Consider the following 24,766-nt stretch of genomic DNA (forward strand, 5'->3'; position numbering starts at 1 on the left):
TCCTACTTTTGCAGTCTGCTTTAGGACACATACCCACATACCAAATGAGTTACTGTTACTGTAAATGCAAAGCAGTCACACTAACCTCTGCCATGGCAACAACCTCTGTAACTCCTGTGGTTGTAGCCAGACCTGCAGGCATGTTATAATCCTCCACAGCTCCATCCTCAGCAGTAGCAGTGATGACGCTGATGTGCTGAGCGCCTGAAGGGAGGGCAGTGACAGAGCCACATTCACTATTGAAGCTGATGATGCTTGTCGGACGACAGGTTAGGCCCTGAGTCTCCATGAGGGCTGCAACATCAAGGTCCTCCTCACATGCAGAAGCCACAGTGTACACCAGTTCATTCTCCCCAAGCGAGAAAGGTCCAACAGATACTGCGAGTCCCGAGGCTGCAGGTGGAGGAGAGAGAAAAGACATTTCTTCATTTCCTAGTTGTTCTTGATGCCGACGTGTATTTCATGTTACATATTTGTCATTACAATTCTGAGGGTTTGAATGTGACTCATAACTGTTTTTGGATCTCACCACCACCCCTTTCCTTGTGTATAAATAGCTGTTTTTCTGCAACTCACCGTCCTTGTGCGTGTCCATGGGTATCGGTGGGACGTCATCGTCACATAGTGTCTCAGCTGAGCCCAGGCTGGCAGACAGAGACGGAGTTGGCTCTCGCACTTGTGGGCTCATGCCCACAGGAGAAGTCCTGGACAGCAGGGACTCTGTGGAGGAACGGCCACTGTCTGCAGCCAAACTGTCTTCAGAATCAGAAACACACATTTGGCGTCATTACTAATTCTGTCTTCCAAGTGCAGAATACGTGCACCCACTCGTGCTCTGGTAAATTTAGGAAGTTGGGATCAGTCTCTGATGCCACTTTCAAAGCACTGGTTGTGCTCAGATCACTCGGTATGTGACTATATTTTAATATGCCTTTAGCTAGTTACGAGACTCTGTTATTGCCTTGTAGAAGGGTTGGTTTTTAACAGCAATAACATTACTTGCAGAAAAACCAATATGTTAAAAAAGGAAAATTCTAGATATATAATAGAATTGGTGTGGATGTGAATTATTCTCTGTCTCAATCTAAATGGATACAACATTAAATGAAAATAACAAATCTATGTAGAAATGCGTTATTACAAGTTGACATTGGAGTGCTATGCAACTGTCTCTAGTATTTAACTTTAGAAGAAAAATCACACACAGTGAAATATAACCATGACATTTCTTAGTGTGTGGCTCTTTAAAATACTATATAACAAACAATGTAAGAGTCATGTAAACAATGAGTTACTTATGTATATAAGGTAACTTATCATTTTATTTCCAATACAGAGTGGATAAATGTGATGGACTAGTACTAAAAGTTTATTTTGGCCTTAAAACTAGTTTTCAAAAAGAGAATATATGTTAACAAACTGGGAAAACTGAAATTGAAAAAATTAGCTTAAGAGTTAACTTTCAATTTCAGTCATCATAAATATCAAACATGTATTTCAGGCTTTCAGTAGAAACACAATCCTAAAGTATAAACATGTAAAAAGATGCATACTGTCAGAGGTCAAAGCATCTGTGGCCTGGCCATCTTGAGCTAGAGTGTGTGAGGACAGAGGGGGTGTTGCCGGCATCACACCCTTCTGCGTATACACTTTACACCGCTGCGACGGGGAGGACGGAGGCCTGAGAAGGACAAGAATCAGACATTATGGAGTCAGTCTTTAGTGCTTTGTTTATTAGCCATGTCCAACTCCTGTTCATTAAACCTGAATTAAAGGAAGATGTTCTTCCGTCAACATTATTGCCCATTGACACAGTATGCATGTGTAAACCACCTGTAGTCTGAGGTTTTGGTCAGGCTGGCGATGCCGAGGCGTGGTGATCCTAGTGGGCGTGTCTTCGCGTCAGCGTTACTGCACACATTCAGACTCTCACGGCTGCAGAAGAGACAGACAACAAAGGAGACATCATTTCAACTGAAATCAGATACATTCCAAAGGCTAATAGCAACATTTGCAAGAAAAAGGGCTCCGTCCAAGTAAGATTCACAGCTCTTGTTTTTCTTTTCCTTTGGGTAGCAGCACCACCTATCCTCACCTGTCTTGTAGGTGGGAGCCCTTGATCCTATTCAGCGGGCTAGAAGTGATGCTGCTGCTTCCTGTTACACTCCTGGTACTAGTAACTATGGAGGAACCAGAACCCTGAGCAAGGCTGTGGATCATCATCTGTGCCAGCTCTGCCTCCTCCACCACCTCCTTGATCTCCTGCAGCTGCTGGTCATTGGTCCTCCTCCTGGAGGCTGCTGCTGCTGAGGAGAAGGAGAACTGCACAGCACCTTCTATGGCACATGCAGAGCCTGGAGATGTTGCACAAAACAATGCTTTCTGAAGTAGGACCCAAAGGTGAGTTGCAAGAACAATAAGAAGGGAAATGTTGATTTGATGCTGAATTACAAAAGTACTGGAAGCATTGAAAGCCAGTTTTTGGTCAAGTAGGTGACACTGGGATACAAAATTTATATACAGCATATGTATTAAATGAATTGAAGCTTTTACCTGTTTTGGCTTCTGTTTCCAACACAGCAGCAGAGCCGGGAGCAGCAGCAGCTGAGGATGAGACAGCTGAAGATGGACATGGCTCTTGTTTGGCACCTTGTTTGTTTGCCGGGACCTCTTCAAAGGGGAACTTTGCGACCTGAACAAAGGGTCATAGTGATGAAAAGGCTTCATTCTTCATATGAGAATACAACAGTTTGATTTGACTGTTGAAAAAGGAAATTGTCCCCACGTATGTTGCTTTTATTTTGTTATAAGAACACACTGTTATCCAAGAGAACTTCAGTGGTGATGGATGAGAATAAACAAGGTTTTGTACAAACACTTTAAAATAATAAGGTAACACCTTTTCAAATACATTATTTCGTGAAACAATTGAAATCATATGCTTCTTGACATATATAGAAAATAACCACAGCAAACACAAATTCTGACAGCGAGCAAAAGGTTTTTTCAGATACATGCAAAAATGTTAAGCAGATACAGAAAAAACATTTTCCATTTGAATAAAGTGTTCAACTTGTCAAACAACCTGTCAAACTTCAATATATCATTAAATACAGATCCCATCACACTAACAGAGCAATGTAATTTTTCTTTCTCTAATTTGCATCCTAATCTAGGTTTGTTTTTTCCTTGAATAATAACAACAACGAAAGAACAGAAAACTTTCATTACCTCCTCGCTGCCATCAATGCAGTCCAGTCTCTCCTGCAGCTCAGCAAAGGTGTTGCACTTCAGGCACTCGGCTCCTTCCTCTGGGACAGGGGCCAATGGCTGCCCAAGTAGTGACTGAGAGGGCTGGGGCAGGGGCTGAGAGGGGCCACTGGGCTGGTCCTCTGGCTGAGGCGGCACCTGTTGAAGCAGAAATCAGACAGTATGTAATACGTATCCTTCTGAACGCTGCTGATTGTCTAAACTGTGTAGTTGTAAATATATTTAAATTGCCTTGCTCTGGGATCCTGCTGCTTGACTTTGACTTTGTGTTTGATGATGCTCTGACGTTTTTCCTCGAAGCAAAGCAGGAATAATTGGGACAAATTCTGGTGGTCCCTCGTTGTCTGTCAGCTCTCTGTCCGACACCGCAGCCCCATTCGGGCCAACATAGATCACTGTGTCACATGACTGCTCGCTGCTCGAATACTCGTCAGGGTCACTGGACAGTCGCAGCAGTGGAAGGTCAGAGTCGGTGTCGCCTCGGTGATGGAAAGGACGCAGATGGGTAGGACGGCGCATACGGCCCTCTTCGCAGGAGCTCTCTCCTCCAGAGGAGCTGGAGGTGTATTGCTGCGGAGAGATTGGATGACGGGGGAAGTGAAGACAGAGTAGGGTGGTGAGAGAGAAAATATTCCCTTTTTAGATCTGCAGAGCCTTTAATTGACAGTTCACTCTGGAGTGAGATGGGAAAGATAGAGAGGAGAGAAAAAAGGATGACATCCATGCAGATCCTCGACCAACATGCACCCTACCCAAGTGACCCAATTTAATTATTCTCATCTCTATCCTAGACTGGCACTTTTAGATATCTCATGACTTCAGTTTTCTCTTGCTGGAGCTTTATTTTTAGAGGCCTGAAGCCCTCACTTGACCCCCTTTTCTTCTGCTGAACAATTTTGAAATAAGTGTGTGAGAAATGAAAGGTGAGAGAGGGTGTCAGGTGTCAGCAGCACTTTGGACACGTGGTTTTGATGGAAAAAGGGATAGGAGGTGATAAAATGCATGGTGTTTTGAAATCAAGCACAAAAGCGTCATCATTTAAATTAAAGTAAATTCAACTTGTAATGGCTCATGCAAAGCCAAGGTTTTGACATGACATGGACACTGATTAAAAGCCGAACAAGTGACTTATGTTTCCATCTGTCCACGGTACATTACCACTGACTGTAGCTGTGTTTATCTTGAACTTAATGTATGTAAAGTTTTAATTTTATGATAACAAGAGAAATTATTTCCCAATTTTAATGAAGCATCAAGGTTTGATTAAAACTCACCACAGTGACTTTAGTTTTCTTCTTTTTCATGCGGAGGACGCGGGAAGCAATCTGGATGGTAGAAAGGGTTTCTGAGAAATCTCTGGGTGAGGCAGAGATGTGAGCAATCATGGTGGTCCGGCAGTTCATGTTGCCTAGCGACTCCCTTAGCAACATGGTCAGCTTGCTGTCCCTGGTAACGCACATACACTGAGATGTGAGCACTAAAGACAGGTTGGAAACGCACACAGTTGCTCAAACGTGCGACAAAACTGGACGATTTTCTAACAGACACCCACATATGTCTGACATGTGATGAAGGATTATTAACAGCTCGATTTGGTCACAAGACAAGAAGGAGGCTATGGTAATACTCTATGTCATAATGAACACATGAAGCTAACATATTCATATAAATGAAGCTAAAAGATTCAAAAAGCAAAGTTTATTGGTAACTATTGATTATGTTTATTGATTAATGTTGTAAAAACACATGAAAGGTTGCTATTTCAGACTAAATCTCAAAAGAGGCACTCTGGATATTACGCAGTCTAATATTGGAAGATGATCTATCTCCCAGAGAGATTGTACTAGCAGATGGGAAAGTAAAACTAGGCTGTGTGTTTAAGAAAAGACTTTCTCTTGGGTGGGCTACTGCAATCATTCATAGCCTTTTGTGCATGTGTATATGTATGTGTGTGTGTGCGTGTGTGTGTGCTCAGGCCTGCAGGCTGACAGTGAACACAGCTCCTCTGTGGCCCAATACCGCATGCTGCTGTCCCCCTTTTCTAAAAACACAGCCTGCAGGCATGTCTCACACACATATGTGTACATTCACATGCACACAAACACAAATACGCATGCACACACTCCTATCTTGACCTCCTCTTTCTCATCAATGCTCTCTTCCTCTTTTCTCGTCTCCTCTCCTCTTTCTTCCTCTTTCTCAGTTTGCTGCCTCAGGCTTCCTCTCTCCCTCTCGAGCTATCTCTATCTCGCTATATCTCTCCCTGAGATTAATGTAGGTAAATTCATGACTCATGAACTATTCATTTGCCCGTTAATTCAAGTGCTAAAGATGTTGGATTAGACCTTGCACTTCAGCCTGTGCTGGATTTATTACCTCAGATCTACTAGCGAGGACTACTGTATGTAACATGATGCTGTCTACTAAAACTAGCCTTTAATGAATGCAGCTTCCAAATTCCTAGATCACCATCATTACAGGAAGCTGATATTAAAGAGTGACCATGAAGTAGACGCAATACAAAACATGTTGTTTGCACGCAGATTTGTACTTACGTATGACCGAACAAATAAAGATAATCTAGAAATTCCTAAAGAGCACTGGAATTTCTATACTTATATTGCTAATATCAAGGACTGCAATTGTCAGACTGGATATTGGAGTACTGAAAAATTGACTGTGTCCCTGAAGTGTGCTGATAGAGTGACATCAATCAAAAACGCAGGGAGCTTTATGACTAAAAGGGGGCTCTGCCAGGAGAGAGAGATGGCAAACCAGATGGGAAGTGGTCTGATTTTGGACAAGGCGCTGTACTGAGTCCCTTATGAGGAGGGTTGGCATTTAGTGAATCTGTGATTAGCATTTAAATCTACATGAGTATGTTGTGGCTGAAACATGGGACCTGCAAGACAGTTGGCAGTTTGGGATCCCACCGAGATGCTCGGATTCTTGCAAGAGCCATAGTGTTGATTTTGTGGTGACAACAGAGACTGTCTGCCTCTTTGGGAAGCTACAAATACATGACAGGGTCCAACAGTCGACTGATCAACTGGCATACAGTCATTGGTTACCCGGCAACAGCACTGGAGCAGGACTGGGGCTGGGATGAGAACAGGATCAGACCCTATTACTAAAAGTAGTGAAGCGCTGGGAGAAAAACTCCTCATTTAACTGTGATGAAATGAATGGAGCAGAATTCTTGGACTGTAGCTGGATTTTAACACATTTCTGCTCAGTGATTTGTGATTCTGAGGTGACTGCTATGTTACAGACTTGCACTCAGCTCTTGGATGTACTGAAGCATCCATTATAAAACCCGTCCAAATCCCCTCACAGTCTGACAACAGTCTGAGTCACCAGTGCCAAACCAGACTCAGCATAGCTTTGCTTACAGCTTCAGTGTTGGGTTGCAGGTTGTTTTGCAATGTAAATGCAAAAGCTGCTGATTAAATTAACCCAGCGAGGAGTATAGAGCTGCACAGCCTTAAGGAGAGTGGCAGAGCAAAGAGAAAGGAGGAAAGAAAAGAGGAATTAACTCAAGGGAAAGGTAGAATGGGGACATTTACAGATTGGTCTGTATACTGTATATACTCTATACTGCATGTGCATACTAAACAGCAATTATGAATTTTTTTCCATTACATGTATTATCATTTTCTGCCAGCATTACCATTAGCTTTGTTTTCAGTCTAAGTCCGTATTATCTCTCCATCTCTCCCCCCTCTCTCCCCTTTGCTCTCGTTGCCAGTCAGTTAACCAGCAAAATGAATGTGATGAATATGTAACAGCAGCTGTTGTTGTTTATAACATTAAGTCCCCAAAACCTGAAGCAACTTAAGAGATCTGATGGCTGCTTTCTTTTCTTCTTCTCCTCCAGCTCCAAAACATCCTGCTATCCTCCTATACTTACCCATCACTCCTCTCCACACTTCTTTTGCCAAATTGGACCTCTCATATTCTCTTCTCCGATTTCTGCTACAGTTTCTTTTTCTTACTTTATTCAACACATCTTCACACATTCTCCTCTCTTTTCTTTTCTTTGCTTTTCCTCTCCTCTCTTCTCCTCTCCTCTCCTCTCCTCTCCTCTCCTCTCCTTTCACACACACACACACACACACACACACACACACACACACACACACACACACACACACACACACACACACACACACACACACACACACACAAACACCTACTTGTATGGGATGTGTTTGCTCCCGTTGACCAGGGCCAGGATCACGTTGCCGAGGGCGGATAAAGAAAGGCACAGAGGCGCCGAGCTGGGTGAAGAGGTCTCCCTGCTCTTCCCGCCTCCTCCTCCTCCTCCCCCAAGTACTTTGACATCACAGCTGCCCAGGTCCAACAAGTGGAGGCGACTGCGACCTCCTGACACTAGCAAAGTGGAAAAAATGTTGGGAGGAAAAGGAATGACAGAGGATGGAAGGGGGGTAAGTGTAAGAAACATACTCATGTTTCAGTCTTTACCATAAATGTCCTATTTCATTTTTTAAAAGTGGTCAAGACAGAGGTTGGTTGATGCATGAGGTAAGAAGCACCCATTAGTCTGAATGATCCGATGAAACTGACAATACTTCTGCAGCAGCAGATGTATTGATCTCCTCACAATTGTTATTTCAAGCATCAATATTCATTAATATGAATATAGATAAATATGCATAACCAAATATGCATTAGCATTACAGTATACTGTATATATAGTAGCAAGTCAAAGTCATCATCAACTAATACACAATGTCTGCAGAAGTAAGTTCATCCAAATATTGAATGTAGTCCTCAAATATCCTGAATTAATCATAAGAATGTGTGCCAACAAGGTTGCAGGTGAAGTTGTCTTTATGAATTCTGGAGCAACATACTGGGAATCTTAGTTTTCTAAAGGTTAGGACTGTTAAAAAATGTACTTACAGTGTGTGAGCAGGCATAGCTGTAAAAACAGTGCCTGTTCCAACACTACTTTGTTTATGTCATCCTTAAACATACACATTGCCTGCATGTGATATCTCTGCCTCTTTCATACTCACAAGTACATTCTCTCCCCCTCTCTCTCCCCCTCTCTCACAAACACACACACACACACACAAACACACACACACACACACACACACACACACACACAGTGTATACACACTGAAACTAATTATTATCAATGATATTTAGGGAAGACATCTGTCACAGTCTCTCTTTGTCAAACACACTGTCACGCACAAAGAAGCCCACACTACCCCTACATTATCACCTAGTTATTTATATAGACATGAGCGAGTGTGTGATATGACTGTGAATTAATCTAAACACAGGATTTTATAAAGGGATCATACAGTCTGTGACAGGTATGTCTACAACTCTGTCAAGAATTCTCATGCTTAAGCTCCCTGTTTATCCATGGTGACGATCGGTAAATAGATTGATCTGTCTATCATTGTTTACACCCACTCTTTGTTTCGTCCCACATGTGGTGAAGCATTATATTAATAGCAGCAGCATGTTTGTGTCTGCCTTTATCCTGCTACGATTATCTGGGAGACTCACAGCAGGAAATGTGCGATATGATAACAACAGTGCTAATAGTCTGCACCAGTAGAAGCACAGTAGCTGTAATTGTTGTTGTTGTTAAGTCTTATTGTCGACAATTACATTAGAAGAAGTGGCATCAGTAATAACAGTAATAACAGTAATAACAGTGTTGGAACAAACAGCACTTACTTCCTCCTTTTCCTGTCTTTTCCATACGATACTGGTATATGTGTAATGTGAACAGCATGTGTGAGTTTCTATGTTCTTCTTCGGTGGTGTTGGGGCGTTGGCTGCTGTGGCGAGCTGCTATGGCTGCATCCAGAAACCAGGCTGCCTTCTCTGGGGTCGGAGCACGCAGTTCAGACTGGTTCTGAAGCTGGAAAATTTGAGGGAAGAAAGAAAATAGTGTGATTATTGTACTTTTATAGGCATGATAAGAAATTATTAACGAGTGGCCAGAGGACAGAGAGCCAGGCAGGGGGGAGAGTACCACTTAATCTAATCTGGGGTGGTCTCAGTTTACCTACCAAGTTTCCAAACACTGATAATATTGTGTACTAAGAGGACAGATTGGTATATTCTAATAAAGCGTTTCTAATTTGCCTCCAGGTAAATAGATAGAGGGAAGCAGAGATGAGTGAGGCTATCGAGGGAAAGAGAGAGAGAGAGAGAGAGTGTGTGTGTGTGTGTGAGTGGGTGTGTGTGTTTGTGTGTGGTACTACAGCATATCATTACTGATGAGATTATGTCAGATTAGTTAAGGATTACACAGATGTGCTTGTATCAGACCCTGTAATCCTATAAACATATAACTGCAGCTCCAAACACACACACACACACACACACACACACACACACACACACACACACACACACACACACACACACACACACACACACACACAGAGCTCACCCTCCGTCATGTTTTTGGCACTCATCTGCATGATACGTAGAAAAGATAGTTATCTTAAAGTGAATGATAATGATAGTAATAGAAAAATAATTATGATGGTGATCATTTAATGTTGTGCCTTTTGTTGTCTGAATCTTGCTCATCAAAGTGGATTGTGTAGCAATTCTAATTAAGTCAACAATGACATTGTATTTTTGAGAGTTCAAGTTATTCTTCCATTTTTTTTCATATCCTCAAGATTTTTGCACTAGACACCATATTTCTTTCTCAGCCAGTCAGAAGTCGCACCAACATTGCACCAATGAACTATTTTAATAAATGCCTAGTGCATTTTTAGATAAAAAGACGTGTTTGTGTAGTGTGTGTGTGTATGTGTGTGTATGTGTGTGTATGTGTGTGTGTGTGTGTGTGTGTGTGTGTGTGTGTGTGTGTGTGTGTGTGTGTGTGTGTGTGTGCGCGTGCAAATCCCACAGTACCTAAGACAACAGAGAACTGCCTGTGGCTAAAAAGACAAAGGTAAAACATATTGATACAAGGCCTGAGGCTGTTCATAAACAATGTGTGTAAATATGTGCACGTGTGTGTGCATGTGTGTGTACCTGCATGCCACAGATGGGGTCCTCACACAGATACACTCCAGGTGACTGTCCATCCTGTAAGCTGCCTGTAGCCACTTCAGACAGCAAGTCCTTAAGGTTCTCCTCTTTTCCCCAAACCTACACACACACACACACACACACACACACACACACACACACATATGAACAGTCAACAGATATTACAGTTATAGGAAACAGATGTCATGATAACACTACACTGGCAGCACTGCAGCTCTCTATTGCCATTACTTCTTAGAAAATAGTCTCCTGTCGTTGTCTGTATCAGTAATGGCACCTGTTTAACACTGGCGGCAACATGTCAAATTGAGGTCTCATCGACAGCACTGACCTCGACTGCAGAGACACGAACAGAGAAGCGTGCTCCTGTTTTCTCCTTTCTCTCATTGATTAGTTTAAACAACCAGGAGATGGCACAGGGGATTATACCCAGAGTCTGAAGAGAGTCATCACGGCCAATCATTGTGTAGGATTTACCTGGAAGAGACAGACAGGAAGTCAAAATAGGGGAAGGGGGAAAAGATAAAAATTGGATATCAACAAAAAAGACATGAAAAAACTACTTTGGATGAATAGGTGTGTGTGTGTGAAATGTATGCGTTTGAACATGCATGTGCACATGGAGCATCCAGATCTCTCATTAATCGTCACAAGATCATGATTACACCCTCTACACACACACACACACACACACACACACACCTGCTCGAGTTGGAGATCAAACACACACCAACACAAAGCCACATGTCATACAATCACACTGACACAACCGCTTATACAAAGACAGAGGACATCAAAAGCCTGACTCCTGTGATGCAGGGCTCAGAAATGTGTGTGATTTGTTCTGAGATAGGGATGGAGGGGAGGTTGTCAGCTACACTGTAATTTTACATTGTTCTCCCTCAGTATTTCCTGGAGCGATTAGACTTACTGTCAAAACAAAGATGCAGATTTCATGATTTGTCAGAAAACATTTTAAAACCTCGAGGTGAAATAGTAAACACACTCAGCCAGAAGGGTTGCATTTAGTCAGAAAAGGTTTAGTCCATGTGTTTACATCATCATACAACATGTGGTGATCAGCTACATTCAAAGAACTTGTTTAAAAGCAACACTGGGTCATTTACATTTATTTAACTGCTTTACGAGTTGACTTCTTTTCACTTAACAAATCAGATGGACTCAGTCATAATGGCTCTATGTAGTGTCACTATCACAACCGAAGATCACTTCAACAACCCTCCTTTCTCTCTTTTCCCCTTCCAGGCCTGTGTGTATGCGAAGAGTCTTAAATTACACATCGTAGTGAGGATATGTGTAGTTGTTTCCTTTCTATTTCCTTCTCTTCCTACCACAGGCTGTCAAGACATAGTCAGCTAGCTGACTGCTCCACTGACTAACACCACACTGCAACATAGTGATGCTACGCTAAGGGCAATAAAGCAGTGTGCGTGTGTGTGTGTGTGTCCGTGTCTGTGTGGTTGATGTATATTTCCAGTAATTGGTCTCATCAAGCAGAGCTGCCGATGCTGTCAGAGACAAAGTGATCGGAGTGAGAAAGCGTGAGAGAACAAGGCAGCAATGTATCATGAGTTCAAAGACACATGCGTTCACACAGACACACACACACACACAGACACACGCACACTCATCATTACTAAAAGATGATCCATTCGAGGCCAATAATCCAATAACCGATACTAAAATCTATTAGATGTGCTTTAAAGCCAGAGGATTCAATTACATTCCTGAAGTTCATACATTTATTTACTGTATAATTTGGACTTTTATTTAATTTTCCTATTCAATGAAAAACGTACTCATTGTGAGAGTGTGCACATGTGTACATGAGTAGACTTATCTGTGTCTGAGTCCCACATACAGTATGTGTCTACAGCCAAGGGCCACAGAGTTGAAGATAAATGCTCATGTGTTACTTTCCCCATTTTAATTAGAAAAAAGGTAATGCTGTTATAACGCAGCCTCATTAAGATCCATGGCCCTAGGTGAGCTATATCACAAAGAATTATCTCATCTGCTACTACAGCAGCAGCCATTTAAACTGAAACCAGCAAGGTCAGGACTGCTCCATAGCATTAATATAACAATAAAATTGATTGAAAGAGCAAACTGTCTTTGATGGATTTCTCAATTATATAAAAGCACTTGCGGTATCAAAGCCTTAACACTCAGTTGTATCATCGAACACAATCAAACACAGACAATTAGAGGTCTGTTTTGGGGGCGTGTTAGGCATATTGGTTCCAGTCCAATCATGAATCATGACACAGTAGGCCTTTTTAATGTAACAGCATTTGACAGTTGAATGAAAACATGTAAACATGGTGAGATGCGATAGACTGATCTCGACATGCTGTCTGGTGTGTACACCATGTTGGGCTTGTGTCTTGGGAGAGCTGTGGCGATTGTATGTGCATCTGCTGGTTTGATCTGTCCTTCCTGTATCTACTGGGGGGAGCGGTGGGCAGGTTCTGCTATGTGCCTACTCTTTAGTATTCTGGTTTGCATATGTGTCAGAGCCTTAAAAAAATATAGATCTCTTGTCATTACAACTTTGAACTTATTTTCATATTTCATATTTTTATGCTCTATGCAATGAGGGATTATTACTGACATTATAGATCTGCTTACTTCAGTTTTTTACGTGCCTTTTATTGGAGAAAGTACGAAGCATGAAGTGTACAGCAGAGACATGACAGAAAACAAGTGGAGGGACAGGTGGAGAATGACATAGAACAAAGGTCTCCAGCCAGTCGTGCAGTTCACAGAGGTAAACCTGAAGTATTATCTAAACTTAAGTTGATCTGTCTAAACTGCTGCTTGTTTGCTCATGTTTTCTTGCTCCATCGGACCTTTGTTGTAGCAACGTTGCTGTGTTCTCATTTTCAGCAATTACTCTAATGAGTTCAATGTAATTGGCAATGTAAATGGAAACAAAAATGAGACCCATGTTGTAATAAAAGAAAAAATTACTGAAAAATCCTTTAACTGAAAACTGCCCCATGAGATAGACCAAAACTATGAAACATCTAGAAATGAGTTTAGTTTTGTTTAACTACAGATTTGGCAAGGGACAAATTCCCTGCAGCACAACACGGAAGCACAGTGGTTTGCATGTTGGTTTATACAGGAAACGTCATCACTGTTTGATCCAGTAAATGGCTCAACCATTAACACTGAAGTGTTCCCTGCTGAACTACAGCATTTTAACTCTGCCAGCAGTTCAAGGAGACTTACAAACTCTGCCTGGATGTATGAAGATCACAAGCCAAGAAGGATAATGCTGCTTCCATGTACAGGGATAAACACAACAGGGGTTGACCCAGAGCTGAAGAACATGTCAGTGCGCACGAGTGTGTGTGTGTGTGTGTGTGTGTGTGTGTGTGTGTCTGTGTGTGTGTGTGTGTGTGTATGTGTGTGTCTGTGTGTGTGTGTGTGTATGTGTGTGTCTGTGTGTGTGTGTGTGGTGGGTCTTTGTGACACTGCCTGTGTATGGGTTCAGACATGTTGCAGTGTGCAGTGAGAGGTCCTGACCCTTTTTAAGACAGCTTCTCTAAAAACCCAGCTTCAGAGGGATTAGAGCGACAGAAAGGAAGACAGAAACACAGACAGAGCAGACTGAGAATGCTTTCAGCTTCAGTAGACACTAATCCTCTTCTTTCTCTCTCTGGTAGATGAGGGCCAGTGGAGAGACAGCCAAGTGAAAGACTGACACACTGACGGTCAGACACACACACACACACACAAACACTAAAGATTATTCACAAGCTGAACACGCTCTGATTTTCTAGCCTGTGTACATGTGTGTGAGAGTGTTACCCAGCTTGGAGTGTCCAAAGCAGAAGACACAGCCATCTGCTCCATTCACCACCGACTGAATCACCTCGGCAACCGTTCCTGCACACACCTCCGCCTAGCAACAGGCAGACAGAGAGAGAGAAATGGAGGGAGATGTAGGAAGAAGGTAAAGAAAACATATAGCTACACATGTACCATTTGAGAACTAGTGTTGTGTTTTTGCCTTTTGTATAAACCATTTCAACCATTTCTAAATGTTTGAGCGGTAGTACGACACTGGCTGTCAAATCTAACTTAGCTGTTTTCATGGTGAACCATGAAAGGTTTTTACATTTGAGTCACAAACAATCTAAAAGTACTTAAAAAAGTAGGACATGGGGAGTCAGTTTGTCACCAGTTTGTTAATACTTAACCAAATTTTCTATTTTTATTTTTTAGGAAAACCTTGTCTCTTAGTGTGATCTCATGACAGGTTTTATATCTAAATCACATCCACATCCTTTGTTCTGTAAAATCACAATCTTTTCTCTTACCTGTGAAGCGTCAGGAGGGAACGCCGCATCAAATGTGAACATCTTCGGGGGGACCTGATTGGCTCCCGCCCTTTTCTGGGAAGCAGCGTTTGGTGTCTGATTGGCTGAAGGGTCCATGATGGTGATTTGCTTCTTCCTGGGATCCACTTTAAGGAAGGAGCTGGACTCGGCTGCATCCGACTGAGACACTGGACACACACGCACCATCACTTTCACCTGAGGGTAAGACACAGGAAACAGACACTTTGATTACTTTTGATCCATTACTATAGAAACCAGTGACATAACACTGTAATCAGGACACACACATACATTCACAAATACAAATAGCCCTCCAGCTAAAAGTCACACTGCAGCTGGCAAGATTGATGCTATTTTAAAAATTCAGCTTCGTCTTTGCAGTTCCTCAGACATCATTTGTCTATCAAACATTGTGTGTAGCACCCCGACGGGATGTGTAGTCTGCTCTTGCTGTTTATGCATATCTTCCTCACTTTGAAAGTTTCCCAACTTTATAGTATGAACAGATTTGAATTTTCTGAAGGATTGTTGCTAGAAGGCATTTGAACATATCTGCACCTTAGCTGCGACAAGACTCCCCAAGAGCCACAACATTCAGCTTTTTACTTCTTACACGAGTATCTACATGCTCTCCCTCTCTCATCACCTCATTTACCCTAAGTGTGTCTCCCTCCCTTCTCCCCTCTCCTCTTTTACCCGTCACTCTTTCGTTATCTCTTTCTCCCTCTATCCTAAATCCCTTCCTTTTTCTCTCCTCACCCACCGTCTCTACCTTCAGCTCACTGCCACACATCAAAAGCCTGAAGTGCTGGAATCCTGTTTTAGCTTTCTCTCCACCTCTCGCTACTCCTTTCCTCCCACTCCTGTCACGAAGTGTTAGCAGCCACAAATTACCGCCTGACAGCTGCTGTTGTTTTCTTTGATATCAGAGAAAGCAAAACGCTGCGTCATCAAATCTGAGTGCGCTCCAGAACATTTTAACACATAAACAACCTTCTCTCTGTTAGTTAAAGACGTTTAAAAGTTTGAAGGACTTTCTAGCTGTCTATTATTGTTCTCTGTCTCCTGCATTAGCTCATCTGGGTGAATTAGTCTTCGTCTCTATTGCTCATTTGATCACTGCCTATGTCACTGATTCAGACTATCTCTCTTTCCACGTTTTTCCCCTAAATCTTTCATCTTGCTACACACCACAGCATTATCCAAAAGATTTATTCCAGATTTTACCCTCTGACAACTGGGAGAAAGGCCACACCACAGCTACTGTGTCAGTGGAGGGATTCTGAACTGTGTGGGGACAGTCATCAAGTATCTATTTCTAACATCAAGTCAAATACCACAGTTGCCATGTGATTTCTCTGTCTTGTCTTGAAACATTATGTTTCAATCCACACAGATGTTTTTTATTCCATTATTGGTCCAATTCTAATTGAGGCTTTAAATTCCTTCAGGACTATTTGGTCAAAAAAGGCCAGGTCAGTTACTAGTATAGCTACCTTAACCTCACCTTAGAAAACCATTATTTCCAGTGTGCCTTGCATTTATTGCATGTTGTTGCACCTAGCCAAATCTTAAACAAGCAATAAAATATCATATTTCACTGCTGTGCTCTTTCAAAAGTAGAAATCTAATGCTATTATTAGGGAAATGTACATCGAAAGGGTCAAGAGAGGCAGAGTCACAAGCCTGAAAGCACATGTGGATATGCAAGGTAAAAATGTAAAAACAAGGATGCAACAAGCTCAGATTTTGCTCTAACATGAATGATGACTAGACTGTGAAATCCGTCTCAGTGGAACTTCATGGTAAATTGGCTCCAGCTTTGAAAACTGGCGGCGCACAACACATAGATTTTTTTGGACAAGACGGTTCAAGGCATGACAGATGCAAAGAACTGGATGTCTAATAAAGAGCATAGGAGCTGACAATATACATATACAGACTGACAGGCAGAGGATATGCATTTTCTCATCCTTACACTTTTGACATTATGGGTCGACAGAAACTTCACAAGTGCACCATTAGTTTTGGCCTCTGTGAGACTCAGTACCATATGGAGTGAAATTGCAAGTTGACACATTCATGTATGGACCACATCCCAAACTTTAAATGAGGGTGCAGTATCTGTGTGTACGCTGCCTTTTCCCAGTGCATTCTGGGATAGGCATTAGACCTCTAGACCTTGAAAAGGATAAGTGTGGTATATAAAATCAAAAGATGGATGGATATATGGATAATAAAGTGAAACTACTTAAGTATTTCTGCAAGACAATTATGAATCAGCAGGATAATCTCAGCTATACTACACTACTAATGGTATGTTAACTTGATCTGACTTAACAGGGTACATAAGGGGGTTATACTATAAAAAAAGATGTGTGAAATCTATTTTTACGAGTGTCATACCAGGTGTTATCTAAACAAGGTAGGAATTTATGTCGTCAGGGCCCGGAGGTGCGGGTTAGATGAAAAGACTGCTGTGTTTATGTGTCTCCTAAGAGGAAAGGAGAGAGGAGGAGAGATCTTTTGTCTGTTTCTTCTTGTTAGCACAGATGAATCCTCGTCTGAAGTGTGATTCTATACTGCACTTCCCATTAAACACCACCTTGGGATTACGACTCGCATGGTGATCCCAAAACACTCCAAACCCCCCTGCACTCTGAGGTAGAACATTCAAAGAATAGAAGAAAGACTGTTAATGATTTAAATTATATATTTATTCACTTTCAGATCTATTAGCTGTGAGCAGGGATGTGATCAGAAATAAAAATAAAGTCAGAGACAAGGAAGAAAACGAATGAAAAATATAGTGGATAATTAATTATCCTCCACCGCATTACTGTGCAGCTAGATAATAATAACATACGTACGGATATAATGCAATTTTCTGGAAGAGATTTTAAAATCTTAATCCTATTCGGTACAAATTACTGTATTTGCTATGAATTATTCTATTACCCAGGGCAAACAGCCAAAGGCGACCAGAACAAGGTCATGTCACACTGAACAAACTCACCTCGAATGGTATGTGTTACGAAATAAAAGCATAAAAGCCTGCTGGTAACTAAAACACTGCCAAGTAAAGAGCACAAAGGCAAATAACAGCTCTTACTGTGTTACTGTTTATATGCACATTTCTCTCTCTCTCTCTCTCTCTCTTTCTCTCTCTCTCTCTCTCTCTCTCTCTCTCTCTGTCACAGACACATACCTAATACAGCACATTACAGGCTTGCCTTTGGTTGCATCATTAAATGACCACAGGCCATTTAGGGGAGTTGGTTCAATAAATTGTGTGAGGGAGCGAGTGTGTATGAGAGTGTTTGTGTTAAAGTCTTTGTCAGATGAAGATAATTGTGTGTGTAAATATAAAAGTGCGTCTCTTGATGATGGTTTCAGATAAACTGAGAATCCACCTGTATACAATAAATATGTAACCTTGGTGACCCAGGTGATCTAAGATACTAAGGCTTACTGTCAGGTCAACAGTTTATGTTAAAAAAAAATCCCATGGCACGGCGTACACACACACACACACACACACACACACACACACCACACACACACACGATTCAGTGCTATACTCTCTCCTGACCCCAATAAAAGAGCCCATCACATCAGTAAGAGCCTGGGGGAAGGATTTTACCATTGCACGCTTTACAAGGCATAACTCATAAAGTCCCCCCACCCCTGAGAGACCATTTCCTCCTCACGTCTGAGAGTGTGAAAGGTAAGAGGGTTGCCAGTGTTTGTGTATGTGTGTGTGATTGATGTATAAATGGGGCTATAATGCTATTCCTTGTCTGTTTTTTCAAAATACTGAAGGCATATGTGAAAAGGCAAGACTCATACATGGGGCCATTAAACTCCATTCCCCTTTTTTCAGACAATCAAAGCTCTGTGGTGATGACCACCAAACACTGTCAGGGAAACTGATTCATCAGCCAAATGATACCAGCATTAAGGAATGTCACTATTGTTCTGACAGGGAATTTCAAGCTGCAAATGATTAGTAGATCTGTGCTTTTGTCACTGTTGGTTTTCATAAACAACTAAAGACTTTATGCTTTGGTTCTGAACACGACATCGACGCTCAATTAACGCTCAACTGAAGGTTCAAATCTGAGTCAAGCTCAACTGTGTCTGTATATGTTATCAAACCCACAAACCTCTCAGAGATTCCTTCACCTAGTTCCACTGGTGAATCAATACATGAGGCCAACGTGACATGCAGACACACATATGCAGAAAGAACGCAAAGGTAAAGGACTGTTTATTCTGTTTAATGAATAAGAAGTTGGAGAAAAAAGAGTTAGTGCTGTTTGTTTCTGAAAAGAAAAATTAAAGGAAATAGTGTGAGAGAGAAATAGGTCACTGGTTAATAACACAACACTCTCACAATGGTCTCACTGTGATTTCACACTCTGTCCATTTCTCTCTTGAGCCCTTCACATCCCCTCATCTCTCTCTCCCTCCTAAAATTGTTCTCTCCATCCTGCTCTCTCTGCCTCCCACTTTCACAACACACATAGACCTCTCCCTTCTTCTGTCTCTCTTTATGTTTGAGGAAGAATTGCTCAATACCACTGTCCACCCACTCCATCCTCTCCCTGTCTAACTTTCTCTCCCTTCCTCTGAACAAAGGACAAGACAAATCACAGCCTCTTGCTTTTATTTCCATTCTACACTTTCCTCTTCTCATTCACACTTCATGCTGCAGTGAATACAGATGCAAGGTGCAGAGAAGCTGAAGAAAAAAAACAGGAGTGAGAGAGGGTGATGCTAGAGAAGCAAGTTTGTTTTACTTTCTCTGTCTCTGTGTGAATGTTTAAATTCTCATTGGTTTGGAGAACAACGGATATCTATGTCCTGCAGTAATGTGAGTCCAACTGGCTGTGTCTGACCTATAGGTCTGCTGATCACACGTGGAACAGCTTGGGGGTTCATTCCCATGCTAAAGGGTGCATGCTATGACAGATGTTGAGGCAAAGATTCATGTTTTTTTCTGAGAAACTGTTGTGACCCTTCGCACACTCTCTTGGATGTAAAGCTTCCTGTTCCTCCACTTAGTCACAATGAAGACTTTGAGCCAATTACAGTAAAGGAATTCTGCTAAACAGCAACAAACAACCCTGAGCTGGGAGAAGATTGTTCGATAGTCCCTCACAGCAGTGCTTCATTACTATTGGCTGGAAAATCAATAGGAGACTGAGACCGAGCTCTAATTGGCTCCCAAAGACTGCAGAAACACACATCCGTGAAAACACATGTACAAGGAGATAGAGAAAGAGATACAAATACCATGTGGGAATAGCAAGTTCAGGCTTCGGATCAATTCTAATTTATTCATCCCAGCTCAGCTCACAATATCGTAAGATCCATGTTGGAAGTACTGCAGAGCTCTTACAACTGTGAGGTTTGACTTTGTGTGTAATTCGACATAGATGAGCCACTATTTTTACCTGAAAGAACTTTCCTGTACCGGTAATGGTGAAACAACTAAGCATTGTGATTTTGGGTAACCTATGAACACTTGACAATCAAACTGTGCACACGCTAACAAAATGAAATGTTCAGCAAAGTGGACATTTGGTCCCCAGCGACTAACAATATAAAAGTCCTAACTTAAGTTATTAACATTGAAGGACAAGGCTGTTGATGGTCTGACATTATTGTCAATTCAGTCAGATTGAATGGGCCTAGGCGGAGATTCACAGATTCAGTATGAAAATCAGAAGGTCCTGAGTGACAGAACATGTTGCTTTTGGTCCATCCCATTGTAAGTGTGTGCATACGTGTGTGTGAGTGTGTGTGTGTATTTGTGGCAGTCACATGCTCCAGCAATGTCAGTACTGACAGCATTAATATTTGAGCTACAAGGTGGAACAAAGTGCATACTGGATTCCCATAACAGACTCACTCACTCATTTAGATACAAGACACACAGACATCCAGATAGGCATGAAGACACACAAATGCCCGTGGAAAATGCACTTGCACATACTCACTCGTGACACAGACACACACAGCTTGTGGCCTGAGAGGGATCGTAGCTGCTATTAAAAATTGATTAGCTGTCATAGTATCATTTTCCCCCAAGGTCAAGTCGCAATCTGTGAGTGAGTGTGTGTGTGTGTGTGTGTGTGTGTGTGTGTGTGTGTGTGTGTGTGTGTGTGCAAAATTCTGGCTGCAGAGATGAAAGGGGTGGGAAAAAAACTCCCACAGTCTTTCATTGTCATTCAGATATGGAGAAGAGCAGAGAGGGTAGGGATAAAGGGATGGTAGGGAAAGAGATAAGATTTATCCATACAGTAGATAAGAGAGATGTGAAGAGAACAGAAGAGAAGAGAAGCTCCCCATCTCAGCTTTTTTTTTTTTTATTTTAATATTTGTCATCCCCTCAGCTGTATGTAGATCAGGTGTGATACTGTGGATAAAGTGCAGCAGACATGCCTTACTGTATTTAGGCACAGCAGGGCTTTTAATTAAATGCTAACATCAGCATGATGACATTCTCACAATAACAATGCTAACATCGTGATAATAGGCAGGTGCTGATGTTAATGTTTACCAAGCTAGATTTAGCATGTTAGCATGCTAATATTTAGTAATTTCCACTAAACACAAAGTTTAGCTGAGCCTGATGGGAATGTAAGTATTTGGTCACAAACCATATCTTTGGTTGCCATGGCAGCATGTGTAGGCCCAGTGGTCTGTCATGGTTCTTTTGTTATTTTACTCGACTTCAACGGTAAAAGGACCTTTAATGCAGTGAAACTCAGCTACAGCTGCCACGATCTTCTGGAGATTGACAGAGTGACTACATCTTTGATTCCACTGAAACGTGGCTACACAGCAACACAAAACAGGAAATAATCACTGTCTGGTGGCACTGGACTGTATCCACCAGGAAGGGTGCACAAATGCTGTGGCTGTGTCCAGACAACAATCTACGCTGATGGAGTTTATGATCATGAAGTGCTGGCAATATACTAGCTGCCGGGGGAATTCACTGTGTTGATGTTATTGTGGTGGTCTACCTGTGAGAGTGAACGGCACATCCCAACAGATTCTTCATAATCGCTGGTGACTTCAATTAATGTCTGTACCAATTTTCATCACAATCCATCCAATAATTGTTGAGATATTGGATTTGAGATTGAGATTCAGATGGGATAAAGGCAACAGACAGACTGACATTTCCTACCCTAGCGCCATGCTACTGGTGCTGCAAAATTAAAAAAAATTTAAAAAGCAAAGCTGCAAAATTGTACATATTACTTTGAAAAGAAAGATTTTGGTCATATATTTTTTGGTTATATATTGAGTTTAACTAGGGAGAAAGAACTATAATTCTATAATTTGTCTTACAACAATTAGTTTATCTCAACCACAGCTGAATGACACTCAGTGATACTTTATCAGTGTGTGAACTTTAATGAAGCCCATCGCTGAAATTTAAGATGTATAGAAAGCAATCAGAAAAGAAGATATCTTTATTAATACAGATGACCTGTTTTATTCACTCACTGAAATCCTCATTTTCATATCTTCAGTTTTGATCTGACAGCTTTAAAAATGTCCTTTTTTTATTCTATATTTCTGTGTAACTCTACAATTGGTTTTCCAAGTGATAATACATACAGCTTAATTTCCTGGACTGATACACATCTCCCCCTGCAGTCAGTGGTCTGAATCGAAGACTCCCAGCTGGCTGATTTGATTAAAGTGAGACGGAGCTTACCAACAACATGTAGAGAGGCAGCGTGTACAGAAATAACGGAGGGGAGTTTGAGATACAGATGCCTCTCAGACAGATCCAGTGTGGGATTATATTTAATTTGACATCCCTAAAGGGAACAAGCCTGAACCTTCACCATCTTTCTTTCTCTCTTTCCCTCCCTCTCTCTCTGTCTCTCTCTCTCTCCTTCTGTAATACACACACACACACACACACACACACACACACACACACACACACACACACACACACACACACACACACAGCAGTACCTCTGACCTGTGCAGGTTGATTTCCCCTGGCTTTAAATGTGACGTCTCAATCTGTTTTCTGCCATATTAACATCGGGGAGAACACAAACCCCCCATCACACCCGCAGTCAAGCCCGTGTATTCTGCAGGATGTATCGTACCCACTTCCACCAGGGGCTTTGCTGCTTCCTTGACATCTTTCATTGTACACTATAATCCTATGAATTTGTGAGCATGCAAGCCGATGTGTGAGCGTGAACGTGTGCAAATACCATTTCAGTGGGGAGCCGACCCCCACTGCAGGTGACATTTTTACTGGAGAAATGTCACCACAGCCATTTTCATCCCATATGTTTGTGTGAGTGTGTGCGTGTGAGTGTGTTTGATTAGGTCTTGGCAAGCTTCAATTGATTTCACAGGAGAGGCTTGTTATGGTCCAAATACTGGAATATCTCCCTGCCTTGGTACCACTGCTCCTTCTTCATTTATTCCCTGTTTCTTTTCAAACCACTACAATGACTATGTCAGCAAACATGTCAGAAGAGGGACATTAAAAAAATAGCAAAAATCCCATAGTTCACTCAGAAGATACAATTAATCACATTTGTTTAATCTTTGCACCTAAGTGTAAGAATGATAAGCTGTGGTTTAACAGGAGGTTACTTCCCAGGCTATTTCTTGGTCGGGAGCCAGGCTAGCTGTATTTCATGCTAAGCTAAGCTAACCATGCTTCATATCTAATAGACAGATATGAGAATGGTATTGAACCTCTCGTTTAACTCTCAGCAAAAAAGAAAATAAGGCCGACCATCTTTTACATTTTTGTTTTCCATTTTTACAATTGATTCAGGGTGGGCAGGCTACCAGCAAGACGATGGGGAGACAGAAATGGTACACAGCTAAAACAACTGGACACCTTAATCAAAGTTCCCCAGTAACACAGATCATACCAGAATGATGGCTGTGAGAAGTCCACATGACTGTGAAAAGGACAGTTTCTGTAATTAAACAATAGTAGTAGCAGACATTTGTACACAGCAGGGTGGGCCAGACAAGCTGATCAGTTCTATCACAAGATCGCAGAGGATTATAGTGCGATGAAACAGAAGCGAGAAAAGAAATAAAGGGAGACACAGACATTGTGTAAAGACGGTTTTCAATGAATGTGGTTTCTAACATATACTGTCTATGTGTTTTTTTGTGTTGTTTTGTGGGTGTGCAATATAAGTATAAGTATTATTTGGCTGTTGTGTAAGTGGGTGCTTGTAAATATGTGAGTGTGAATCTGTCTCCCTGACAACTGAGGAGACATCTGTCACCTCCATATGGAGAGAAACGGAGATAGAGGCTCAAAAGAGGAACAAAGCAAAAAAAACACAGCACATATAATAATCAGTTGCATAGAAAGACAAAAAAAATAGGAAACCTAAACTGAATGTGAGATTTCGAGATCTGGAATATAAATCCTACCCATGTGAAAGCATCATTTTACTCACACTTACTGCATGTTGTTCAAAATAGAATAGTAGGAACACAGATTTCTATCTCACATATCTGTGATGATGACTGCTTTATCTTTGCATTACATTTGCATTTAGAAATAACTTATTTTCAGTATTTGTTATTATTTGTTAGATAGTGGACGGTCAAAAGTGGGAAACAAGCTCATGAATTAGATCCAAACCACAACATGGTGACTTTGTGGAATTCAGATCAGGCAAATAGCTCAGATTCAATAGGTGGCTCCAGATTCATTATATTACACTATTATTTTACTTAAATTGTTTTTGAAACGTTTTAAGGTTTTTCTGGCTAAATGTTTCTTAGTACCATTCTCGTTTAATTTCACTATGTAATGTTTTACTAAATGTCATTACAAATTTAATTGAAATGACATGAATGGTTGAGTTTCTCCTCTCATCTGGTATTTAATATAGATGTGACACAACACACACACATTTTCACACACACTTAAAATTACATGGTGATGGAGTGACCCAGTAGCCAAATGGTTACAGCACATGCAGGATAACTGCACGTAACAACACCCTGTGACATGTCATGCCCTT

The 24,766-nt window shown here is 41.5% G+C and overlaps 1 protein-coding gene and 1 long non-coding RNA gene across 2 annotated transcripts in view; one reads left to right on the plus strand and one right to left on the minus strand.

Annotated features, from left to right (window-relative positions):
• Positions 1–24,766, minus strand: part of kif26ba (kinesin family member 26Ba) — a 78,344-nt gene that overhangs the window by 12,779 nt on the left and 40,799 nt on the right. Inside the window, exons 6-20 of the mRNA XM_056384725.1 lie at positions 14,688–14,903; positions 14,176–14,269; positions 10,667–10,812; positions 10,318–10,434; positions 8,995–9,181; positions 7,467–7,662; positions 4,545–4,716; positions 3,502–3,840; positions 3,232–3,408; positions 2,554–2,692; positions 2,096–2,354; positions 1,834–1,935; positions 1,554–1,681; positions 577–756; positions 86–393 (exon numbers count right to left, since the gene is read on the minus strand). Of these exons, the coding sequence (XP_056240700.1) occupies positions 86–393; positions 577–756; positions 1,554–1,681; positions 1,834–1,935; positions 2,096–2,354; positions 2,554–2,692; positions 3,232–3,408; positions 3,502–3,840; positions 4,545–4,716; positions 7,467–7,662; positions 8,995–9,181; positions 10,318–10,434; positions 10,667–10,812; positions 14,176–14,269; positions 14,688–14,903 (2,760 nt within the window). The remainder of the gene's footprint in view (positions 1–85; positions 394–576; positions 757–1,553; positions 1,682–1,833; positions 1,936–2,095; positions 2,355–2,553; positions 2,693–3,231; positions 3,409–3,501; positions 3,841–4,544; positions 4,717–7,466; positions 7,663–8,994; positions 9,182–10,317; positions 10,435–10,666; positions 10,813–14,175; positions 14,270–14,687; positions 14,904–24,766) is intronic.
• Positions 7,600–24,766, plus strand: part of LOC130174673 (uncharacterized) — a 56,003-nt gene continuing 38,836 nt past the window's right edge. The window contains exons 1-3 of the long non-coding RNA XR_008828617.1: positions 7,600–7,718; positions 14,031–14,320; positions 14,696–14,909. This is a non-coding gene — a long non-coding RNA (uncharacterized LOC130174673). The remainder of the gene's footprint in view (positions 7,719–14,030; positions 14,321–14,695; positions 14,910–24,766) is intronic.

The sequence above is a fragment of the Seriola aureovittata genome, chromosome 1 (assembly GCF_021018895.1).
Source record: "Seriola aureovittata isolate HTS-2021-v1 ecotype China chromosome 1, ASM2101889v1, whole genome shotgun sequence".
Classification (NCBI taxonomy): Eukaryota; Metazoa; Chordata; class Actinopteri; order Carangiformes; family Carangidae; genus Seriola; species Seriola aureovittata.